At 26.0% G+C, this 11620-nt stretch overlaps 6 protein-coding genes across 6 annotated transcripts; 3 read left to right on the top strand and 3 right to left on the bottom strand. All coding sequences in view use genetic code 12, as the record gives it.

Moving 5' to 3' along the window:
• Positions 1-1712: 1712 nt before the first annotated feature.
• KGF54_000044 (RNA-DNA hybrid ribonuclease) lies at positions 1713-2570 on the top strand (the record flags this gene model as incomplete). Its single annotated transcript, XM_051765094.1, has 1 exon — positions 1713-2570. One exon carries the CDS (start codon positions 1713-1715, stop codon positions 2568-2570), a length of 858 nt encoding a protein of 285 aa, XP_051622659.1.
• Positions 2571-2700: 130 nt separating this feature from the next.
• KGF54_000043 (uncharacterized protein) lies at positions 2701-3594 on the bottom strand (the record flags this gene model as incomplete). Its single annotated transcript, XM_051764983.1, has 1 exon — positions 2701-3594. One exon carries the CDS (start codon positions 3592-3594, stop codon positions 2701-2703), a length of 894 nt encoding a protein of 297 aa, XP_051622658.1.
• Positions 3595-3740: 146 nt separating this feature from the next.
• On the top strand, positions 3741-4679 carry GPI2 (phosphatidylinositol N-acetylglucosaminyltransferase; the record flags this gene model as incomplete). The annotated part of the gene is made up of 1 exon (XM_051764872.1): positions 3741-4679. The coding sequence occupies one exon, from the start codon at positions 3741-3743 to the stop codon at positions 4677-4679; it is 939 nt and encodes a 312-aa protein (XP_051622657.1).
• Positions 4680-4698: 19 nt separating this feature from the next.
• On the bottom strand, positions 4699-6030 carry ISC1 (inositol phosphosphingolipid phospholipase; the record flags this gene model as incomplete). Its single annotated transcript, XM_051764761.1, has 1 exon — positions 4699-6030. The coding sequence occupies one exon, from the start codon at positions 6028-6030 to the stop codon at positions 4699-4701; it is 1332 nt and encodes a 443-aa protein (XP_051622656.1).
• Positions 6031-6219: 189 nt separating this feature from the next.
• KGF54_000040 (uncharacterized protein) lies at positions 6220-6951 on the top strand (the record flags this gene model as incomplete). The annotated part of the gene is made up of 1 exon (XM_051764650.1): positions 6220-6951. One exon carries the CDS (start codon positions 6220-6222, stop codon positions 6949-6951), a length of 732 nt encoding a protein of 243 aa, XP_051622655.1.
• A 137-nt stretch (positions 6952-7088) lies between these two features.
• Positions 7089-11483, bottom strand: BUD5 (Ras family guanine nucleotide exchange factor; the record flags this gene model as incomplete). The annotated part of the gene is made up of 1 exon (XM_051764538.1): positions 7089-11483. One exon carries the CDS (start codon positions 11481-11483, stop codon positions 7089-7091), a length of 4395 nt encoding a protein of 1464 aa, XP_051622654.1.
• Positions 11484-11620: the final 137 nt, after the last annotated feature.

Genomic DNA, 11620 nt, shown 5'->3' with positions numbered 1-11620 from the left:
TCTCGTATTCAATATTAATAATGATATTGAAAATTTTAATAGTATTTGTTAATCCCTCGTTTCTTTTAATTGTTGATTCGAAATAAAAACTTGTTCAATAAAGATTATTAAATTTATTAACAAATTAATATTTTATGTTCAATTCAATTTCTTTTATATTTATTAAGTGGCTTTTTTTACGAAATATTTAACAAATTGACTATTTAAGAATTTGATAAGTTTTATGGAATGTTATACTTATTTTATGATGTAATCGAATTATTAATCTTATCCGAATCAATAAAAGTTAATAATTTAAGCCATTAACAAAGTCATTGAGAAATATTATCTAATGTATGATGCACACCAATAAATAATACTTCAAAATATATTATTTCTTTCTTTTTTGTGAATTTCATACAATTATTGAAAAAAACTTACGATCCGATAAATTTTTTAATAATAAAGTATAACATCTTATTATGTATAATTAATAATTAATAAATGTAGACTAATGAAAGTTATCATTTTTCAAAAAAAAGAATAAGGATAGTTGATTTTATTAGTAGTAAAGCATATGAGCACTGCATTTTGATAATCATCAATTGATTTTATTTCAAATTTTACTTTTTACATGACAATTGAACTTTGTAAATATGAGATTTAAGTAGATTCTTAGTTCAACAATATAATTTTTGTTATACCTATTGTTCTTCCTTAGTCGTGAGGTACAGAAAAAATATCTATGTTGTGATAATACAAAAACAAAGCAGATGGCATTTCACAAACGACAACTGCAGGACTCGAACCTGCGCGGGCAAAGCCCAAAAGATTTCTAATCTTTCTCCTTAACCACTCGGACAAGTTGCCTAATTCCGCAGAAATTGTTATGCTGAAACGATAAACGTTACTCAAGCTCCACCAAAATAAAGACTTTTAATTATGTAAAATACCCCCTAAATAAATATTCATTTAAAGACCCTGTAGTTTCAACTCTTCGTTTCACAATTAGCCTATTAGCATAAGTGTTCACTCATAAGTTTGTTTAAAACCAGCCAAATAGTTTAAATTTTACTCCTTTGCTATGAGTTTTATAAATCCAACAAAAATTTTGCAACTTTCACGAGTCCTATTTTGTCGTAGATAAATAATGCTTGAAAACTAATCAATAGTTATAACTGCACTTATATCAAGAGATTAGTTTATATAATAATGTTTTGTACATTTGATTTATTTTTAATTGCATCTTAATTGAAAGCGTAATTTTGTTAAAATATCGATCAATATTGTAAGTTGAAACACAAAGGCAAATTTGGTCTAGGATGAATCGTGTTTTTAGTTGCTTTAAATTCTAAAGCTTTAGAGATATTTTAGAAGCTATTAATTTAATTATATAAAGTTATAGATCAATATAATGCACTATTTGGGAAACTAATGAAACCTTATAAACACATTAATTATAGTATCGTATTCCTATTTATTAACTTCTTTTAAATTTATTTATTTTAGCCCCTGAACTTGAAAAAATCTCACTATATAAATGTCTGATAAAAATTAAGATATGCAATAAATTTATAATTTACAATATTCAGAATACACGTATCAATTAATTGAATGAATCAATTATCACTAATAATCATAACAAAGATTATTTAAGAATTCATATATATATATAGGTTATCTACAATATAATATTATTAGTTCAATTAAATAAACTTAGATTCAGATTCATCATGCCTTATTACGCGGTAGCTAATGGTAGACAAAATGGTGTTTATACCAATTGGAATGATTGTAAAGCTCAAACTAATGGATATAGTAATGCGTCATTTAAACGTTTTGATACTGCTGCTGAAGCTAGTGCATTTGCCTCTGGTGGTAGTAGTTCTGGTGGTGGATCATCAAGTTATTCTTCAAGTAATAACGCGTCTTCTGGTGGTTATTCAAGTGGTGGTTATTCAGGTAGTTATTCAGGTGGCTACTCAGGTGGTTATTCAGGTGGCTCAAGTTATTCAGGAGGTAGTTCAGGAGGCTATTCATCTTCAACAAGATCAAATAGTTCAAAAGCAGAACGTATTTATGTAGATGGAGCATCAAGAGGTAATGGACAATCCAAAAATGCACCATCAGGATATGGAGTATATTATGGTCCCAATGATTCACGTAATGCAGCAGTTGCATTAAATGACGTTGATGATACTTCAAGATATACACCAACTAATCAAAGAGCAGAATTACATGGTATGAAACATGCATTAACTAATATTAAAAATGATTTAACTAATGGTGGTAATGGATCAAGAAAAGCGGAAATTCATAGTGATTCCAAATATGCCATACAAAGTATTAATGAATGGTCAGATAGATGGGAAACTAATGGATACAAAACTTCAATGGGTGGTAATGTTGCCAATTCGGATTTAATTAAAGAATCAGTTTCATTGAAAAATGATATTAATGATTTATATAGATCTAAAAATATGGGACCTTTAGAATTTGTTCATGTTAGAGGTCATTCTGGTAATGAAGGGAATGAAGCTGCTGATAGATTAGCTAATCAAGGTGCTGATAAAATGTCAAGAGGTTATTAGAATATTTCGAGTTGGTTTTTGATATATTATATGATTTTGAGAGTGAATTATAACTACATGAGTTTATGTTTTTACGTGATTTTTAATATTAAGTTTCTTTCCAAATTATAAATAAAAGAATTAAAATTTTTTACCAACCTTTACTTGTAGAATTATCAAATTCTTTTATTGCATTACCTAATCCCTTTAAATCAGTTTTTATCTGTTTGACGTATTTTTTAATTTCTTCAAATGTTTCCTTTGTATATAAAGAATTATCATTTTCAAATGTAACATCATCTGATTCAAAAAAATTCTTGATTACTTCTTGTTCAATTTTTGATTTTTGAGTTTGTTCATCAGTTTGTTGATTTGAGTTAGTTTTTTTGTTATCATTTTCATTTTCATTTTCTTCTTCTTCTTCTTCTTCTTCTTCTTGGACTTTTAGTAAATTTTCTGAGAGATGACCCATTGAGGCATTAGTTGTGGCTCGAGTTAATGGACCTGATGCATGAGCTCTAGAATTACCTAATTGATATAATTGTTGTTTTTGTAGTTCATTTGTGTTATTCATATCATTAAATTTTGCATTTGACATAGTTCTTAGTAATTCAATTTGTGATTGTTTGAGTTTTGATAATTCATTATTAAACTTGTTATTGAAAAATGAACCTCTTGTTTTCACTTCTTCTGATAATTTCTTAACGTCATCTAATACATCTATTTGAGTCCATAATTTATCACTATAAGTAACGCTTGGTTTAACACTAGGAATCTTATCTATAGTTTGAATACTATTATTATCGTAATTAAGGTATGCTTCATTCGTAGTGTTTGTATTTGTTCTTGATAATCTATATTGAGAAGCAGTTGATGTTGGTTTTAGTAAATTTGATTTTGATGAGTTTGGAGCATTTTGATTAAGAAAGAATTGTGGTGATACATTTGACGCTATTGATGTTGAATATGAATGTTGTGATTTGGGGACTGTTAAATTGTTATTGTTTGAGTTAGTTGATTTTGTAGGAACAGCATTGCTGCTCATTTTTAAAACCAATTAATCAGTTTATTTGGTGGTGAATTTGGTTTGTCTCAGAAACAAAGAAATAAGTTTATGCATTTGTTTTATTTTTTTGGAACATTAATTATACTACATCATTTTACAACCAAAATATCAAAAATGTCTAAAATATGACAGACCAATTGCATTCAAAAGAAAATCTATTGACAGTACCTACAAGATTAAATCATGCCAATTCACACCAAGTAAAGCACACCACAGAAAATCCACCATGGAAGAAATTGTTATATCTACAACAGCCGTATCCAGATAATTATAATGATGAGTCTTTTCTATCACAACTCAAGAGAAACACAACAGTTGCGAAATATTCATATTCTAAACTAGTTGATGATTTCTCATTAATTATGTTTTATATATCTTGTATATTGTTGGTAATATTGATGTTTATTGGGATATATGATAAAAATTGGAATCCTATAATACCAACTATAATAAGTTCAATATTATCAATTGTAATGTATTTAATACTAAAGTATCAGAAATCAAACCTATCAATCAAATTATTATCAATCAACTTTAAATCATTTACTATTATTTCGTTCATGTTATTAATTGCATCACCTATTTTAAAATCGTTAACTAAATCTACTTCATCAGATTCTATTTGGGCAATATCACTGATTTTAAGTATTACCAATACTATATTTTATGAATATTCCTCAAATTCTAAAATATATAAGCCTATATTGTCAACGAATATTTCATTAAGTAATGCAATTGTACTAGCATCAAGATTAAATTCTACTTTGGATGTGTTTTTATTCATGTTATTTGCTATACAGATTAATATTTTGTTACCATTATACCATGCAAGTTTGAGAAACTTAAAAAAGATGAGAATTCTACATTATTTTACAATTTTCATTACTTTTAATCTAGTTAATTATTGGATTTATGACTTATTAAATTATAAATTCTTAATCTATTGGTTAATTTCAGTGGTGATCATTGTATTAGTAATGCCAGCTTATTTCCTATCATTACAAAGATACAAAAATGAATTACAAGGACCATGGGATATAGCAAAACCAAAGTTTAATAATTAATTTAAAGTTGATGTTGGGATTATTCAATTTCGTTCAAGTGTTCTTTTAAAAATACATAAGCATCTTCAACTTCTGCTTGAACTTCTTGTAATGCTCTCAGTTCTGATCTTACACCAAAATACCAAATCATACCATTTAATAACCCCGTTATAATGACACAAGTTGTAGCAAATAAAAACAATACTGAAATCCAACCTGCTACATCAGCTACAAATACTATACCTATGTGCATACCAATTACAATTGCAACAGATGTTAGGAAATGACATTTTCTCCAGATTGCTTGAAAAGGAATAGTTATTCTTCTATAATGTTTAATCTCAGCTATTAATTCTTTATATACTTTTTCACGTTCTTGAGGAGGTGATTCTTTTATTAAAGGAACATATTGAGAAGCTGCATTAATATTAACTTCAACAAAATATGCAAAATGATCAGAATAAGAACATGATAAAGGTGGTGGTAAAAGATTGGTAAATTGAACTTTTGCTTTTATGGGTATTACATTAATATCATCAATTAATGCATAATCTAATCTACATGCTTCCCAAATTGGTCTATTGGTTCTCCATGTATTTAATCTACTATTACATGTAACTCCAGCATAAGTGATTTGATCTTCTAAACTCATTCCACTTATTTCTGCAACTGATGGATTTTTTTCAGGATGTAATACATTCCAAGAATCTTTTAATCCACCTTCAACAGTAAAAATTTTATAAGGTAATGAATCGGGTTTTGAATTTAAATCACCAACTTGAATAACTGCATATCCAGCTTTTTTCAACATTCTTACAAATTTAGCAAAATCCCATGCTTGACAAGCTCTATGAGTTGAATAACTTGAATCACCTTTACCATAAGGTGCATGCATATGAGAATTTAATAAAGCTATTGGTAATGTATTTGGTTGATGAGATTTAAAAATTGTAACTGCTATACTTTTACCAACGTACCAATCACCTCTAAAAAATGCAGATGATCTTCCATTTATTGGAAATCTATAAAGAAAAGTTTCTTCAATTGGAATTTTTGACAAAATGGCTAATCCTGGTCCTGCAATTATACCAGATTTAAAATTTCTTCTATAAGGATAACGTTGAGAACAAATTGAATTTAAATAATTCCAATCTTCTTCACACCATATTTCTTGTAATGCAATTATATCATAATCTTCTTCCTTTGTGGTGGGATTAGCAAATGCATCTGCAATTGCTTTTAATCTTTGTTTTCTATGTTTTGATATAAATTTTAAACCCCATGTATTGAAAGTTAAAAGTTTAATGGATTGATTTTTGGTAGTATCACTCGGTAGACTCGTTGTTCTTATAATTTCTTGATTCTTGGACATAATTTGATGAAGATAAGTTCAGTAAAAGTTCTATAAGAAGAAATGTGTAAAATTAATAAATTGATACGTTTTAAATCTTAAAGTTACAAAAACGGAATAAAAATGTAAACAAATAGAAATTTAAAAATTATTATTATAAGATCAACTAAAACATAATCAAACATAACATTTAACTATTACCACTGAAAAATGTCTCAAAGTAAAATAGATCAAGTGTTTGGCTCATTCCAAAAACAAACAAATGAATTTGAGACATTAAAGCTAACAATGGAAGAATTTGTCAACGATATAGACTTAAAATTATCTAATAAACAATCAATTTACTTAAATCAACAACAACAACATAAACAACAAATTCAAGAATTAAATCAAATTACAAAAAATCTACAGTCAGAAATACGGAAACTAGATGAAAAAGAATCACAAACTACAATAAAATTAAATGAAGCATTACATAATTTAGAATCATCAAATCTAAAAATAGAAGAATTACAATCTCAAAAACAAAACCTAATAAATAAAAAAACCCAACAGGAAACACTAATAACTTCACTTAAGCAACAAATAATTCAAGGACAATCACAATTAACAAAAACCACAAAAGATTTTGAACATCAATTTCAATTAAATTTAATAGAATTATCAAAATATGAATTATATACTGGATTAAAAATAAAACCAAAATCAATAAATGAAATTTTGTTTAGTTTTTTTAACCTAAATCCTGAAAATAATGAAAATGAATATAGTATTTTATTAGGTATAGATGATGATTTATATAAAGTATTAAAAACTGAACCAAGTTTACCAAATGATAAAGTTGATGAATTATGTGATGAATTAAATAAACATCAACGATTGATTAGGTTTTTGAAAGGTATTAGAAATTTATTTAAAAGTTATATTGATGGAGAATTGTAACGTTTTGTTAATATCATGGGAAAAATTTAATGATAAAGTAATGTAATAAATAATAGAGTAATTAAGAATATCAAATTGTGAATAAAATTTATTGTTCATAATGTTCATATAAATATATATTTGTCCTTAGTGTCTATTTATTTATTTAAATCACAACTTAATTTCCAACCACGATCATCATCAGTTTTATATAAGATATTAATTTTCCATAATTCTAATAATATTAATTCTTGTAATCCATATAAATTTTCAATCTTGTATTCAACTAAAGAAATTTCATCACTATTATAAGGAATTTGTAAATGTTGTAAATCAGCTATAATTTTAACTATTTTTGAATATTTTTGAAAATTTATTACTTTTCGATTTAAAAAATTTTGTGTTGAAACATATTTTGGAATTCCTTCCGTGGTTGTAGTTATATCTGATATAAATAAATTTATGTATGGAACTATGGGAATTTTTTCATTTGAATTTAACAAATTTCTAATTTTATTTCTATAATTTGAGTAGTTTTTTTCTATACTTATGATAGATGTTAAATAATCATATAATTCTAAGTATTTTGGTGATAGGTTACTCCAAATAGGTGAGATTCTTGTTATGAGATGACTTTGTAATGATGTTATTATTGCTGCTAAACTATTGAAATTTCTTAAATATAATGAACTTATTGATATTTTAAGCCATATTTTAACAATATTAATTCTTTCTTTTAATGTTAAATTTGGTTGTAAGATTGATTCTAATACGTAATTTGATAAACAATTTGTGAATAATAAAGATAATCTAACATTGGGAGATAATTTTAAATGAGCTCTTTTGTTTGTGAAATTTTGATTTAATAATTCTTCAGGTTTTATAAAACAAAAAATTTTAGATTCAATAATTGTTAATTGTTTTGCAATTTCTAATCCATTAAAATCTAATAAATTAGGTCTATAATTTGTTAATACCCAATTTTGTTCACATATTATTGCAAAATGACTTAATAAATTTGTTAAATCTAATGATTTATATTGGTTTATATATTTTGTTGAACACCAACTTTCTCCCAAAATTGATCTATAAGTAAGAATAATTTTTTCTATAGTCTGTAATTGATTTTTAGATAATAATGAAGTTGTCTTGGATGATTCTATATTATTAATTGGTAATGATTTTATACTGGAAGAATTTGAATTAACTCTAGATAAATTAAATTCACCAGATGATGTTAAAGATTTTAAACTTGTGGATGAAGAAGATCTCAGTACTGATTTTAAAACTATTGATTTTTCAACTAATTGTTTTGTTGGCTTATGTCTTCTATTTCGATTTTCAATTAATGGATTTGAAGATAATTTTGCACCAATATCTATTAATTTTAATGAATCAAAAGGTAAATAAATGGATATACCTTCATTGAAAAAATTAATAAGGGTAGTCAATAAATTATAATCAAGTTCATGATTCCAATAAGATTCCATCCATAATTGAAACATTTTAACTATAAGTTTTCTCCTTTTTTTCAATTTTAATTCATAATTTATATCCTTTGTTATAGTATTTATTTCAAATCTTGTTATTAATTCTTCAATTAAATCTATCCCATTGGCAAAACTTCTAAAACATATGAAAAAAGTAGAAACAAAAAAATATTCTGGTGGTGAATCTTCATTTGTTAATGTATAAACAAGACCTTTAAATGAGCCACCAACTAAATAACCATTTTTATCAGTTACTAATTCAGCTGATAAGTCTGTTGGAGCAGGCGTACTGTGATTATTTTGAATGTGATGATTTTCTGAAGTAAATGGTTGAAATTCTGCTGCTTGTACTGTAAATGGAGAATTCTCAAATTGTTGTAATAAATTAGCGCCACCTTCAGTTAAACTTAAATCACCAGTTTTACCAGCTCTAACCATTGAATATCTATTGGCTTTATATGGTTGACTTACACTTGCATGAGGATTATTATTATTATTGTTATTATTATTGTTAAGATTTAATGGTGGTGGTTTTTTAGTTTTAGATTTTATACCCTTCATACATTTTTTAACAAAATCTTGTGGTTCAATTTTAATTTTAGAATAATCTGGATAAGATCTTTCTGAATTCAATTTGAAATCACCTGTTAATTCTAATAAATTTCTTATTGAATAAATTGTATTACTTATTGCTTTTATCATTTTTGATGCTATGGTTAATAAATTACCACCTTCTTCAGTATAAAAATAATCCCTTTCACCTTTAAAATTGTGGACGTTAGAATCTTCACTTTCATTTAAAGTTTTAACCACCAAGTCTTTAACACTTGATACTAAATCACTGACTAATGATAATAATCCATCTAATGAATAATCTAAATCTTCTGGTTTTTTGGAACTAAAATCTGATCCAGTTTTAGAAATGAACAACAATTCTCTTAACAATAATATTATTTGATGAGCAATAGTTTCAAGTATCTCACAACCATATTGATTATGTTCAATTAAATCTAATCTTCCAATGATTAGACCTAAATATGAATATAATATCCCATTAATTTCAGTAATTCTTTGTTTTGCTAAAGGTGGAGAATTTAATAATGGATAATTATTTAAATCATCATATAATTTTTTTTCATTATCTCTTTTAATAATTTGTTTACTTTCAGTTGACCAAACTTGTAAAAAAATTGTAGCTTTTCTAGTAACTTGATAAACCATTAATGTTAAAATTTCAATCTTATTAAAATTTGAAGTTCCTTTATATTCATTAGCTTTTACCATTAAATTATACCAATCTGCTAATAATGATTTACGTGATTTTCTTACAATTTGTCTTTTAGTTACTATTTCATTTGATCTTGATAAACAATCTGTTTCTTGTAATAATAATCTAACTCCATCTCGTATTGAATTTATTGCTCTTATTGAAAAAGTATATTTACCTTTTCTATTTTTATGACTTAATGGATTTATTAAGAATTTACCACATGCATTTAATAAAGGTTTTAAGTAATGACTGTTTGGTAATTCATTATGTTCTGTTTCATCATCATCTTCTTCTTCTGCTTCTTTTTCTTCTTCAGTTGTTTTATCAGATACTGCGATATTGAAATAATTCATTGGAATCCATCCTCTTTGTAATGATTCAATTAATGTAACTTCACCCCAACCAGATTCATCTATAGTATGTACAAATGCTAAATCATCTTTTTCAAATGAAAGACATATTGAAGCATCTGATTCTGATTTTAATGTTGATGAATCAAATGGATGTAATGCTCGTATAAATAATGATGATAAATCTTCATCTTCCATTGATTCTGTTGTACTGCTTTTCTTGCTAATATCTCTTGATTGTGGGTCTAATTTTGATACATTGTTATTGTTGTTGTTATCATATATTATATTGAGACCACCAGTTTGTGACATTGTATCCTTGGAGTTGTTATAAATTTGAAATTTTTCATCAGTTGGAGTTTCAATTAAATCTTTCCTTATAGGTATTTCATCAGCAACTTGTGAACCTCTAATATTATAACTTGATGGGAAATTATTATTTGTTTGAAAATTGAAATTATTTGTCGATGATGAAGAAGATTTATTTTCATTTATACTAGCATTTGAACTACGAGTACTTGAAGCTCTTGTACTTATTGAACTTACTTCTGATATCTGATCATTATGACTTATTATAATTGTTTTTTCAGCTTCATCGTTATCTCCTGAACCTGCTGATCTTGGTTGTTCTGAATTGTTTTCATCTTGTGTATAATCTACCGTTAAGTTTCCAGGTTTATCATTTATCTTTTTGTAATATGTACTTGTTCTTGTTTCATTTAATTCAAGATTTGATTTATTTGCCTTTTCAACATTTTGATGGAAATTATTCATAAATTGATAAGAATTTTCTGATGCAACTGTATTTTGTAATTTTACTGAAAGTCTTTTAAATTTATTACTTAATTTTCTTTGGGGTAAAAATGTAGAATTACGTTGATCTTCTTCTGATTGTAGGTTTTCATTATTATTATCGTTTTTATTTTTTTCATTAATTATAAATCCATTTATATCAACTACTGGTGTTTTATCATTATTTATATTCCTTGAATGTGACGAGAGTATTGGAGTTTCATCATTATCTGTGATATGGTTTAAATCATTTATACTAGTATTTCTTGAAGAATAATTTGATAATTGTTGTTGTTGTTGTGGATATTCATTAGGTAATCTTGTTTTTGCAGTCATAAAAGTTTGAATTGTTTGTGAAGATATATCAGCACTCATACCATAATGAGTATCATCAGAATATGAATTTGAAGAATTATTTTCATGATCATTATCATGATCATCATATAAGTTATTCTCTCGTGAATTATTGATATGATTATTATTATGTATTATCTCTTGATTAACTTCATCTTCTTCATTATCTTCTTCTTCATTGATTACATCATAATTTGGTTTAAATTCTGTTTCTATTGGTGAATAAACACTTGATGACATACTAACATGTCTTAAATCTTGTTGATGATGTTGTTGATTCTGGGGCTGCTGATACATTTTATATTACTAAAATTGTGATCACGAGGTTATCTTTGTATATTTTCTAATGAAATGTTTTAAGGGTTGCAAACGAATGAATTGATTTTCTTTTTTGATTTGTACTTTGACTGTAAAATTGGTTGTAAGAATTTAAA

The sequence above is a fragment of the Candida jiufengensis genome (assembly GCF_024610255.1).
Source record: "Candida jiufengensis strain CBS 10846 chromosome Unknown scaffold9, whole genome shotgun sequence".
In the NCBI taxonomy this organism is placed as follows: Eukaryota; Fungi; Ascomycota; class Pichiomycetes; order Serinales; family Debaryomycetaceae; genus Lodderomyces; species Lodderomyces jiufengensis.
Note: the sequence above shows the minus strand (reverse complement) of the source record. Positions and strands in the feature narration are given on the sequence as shown.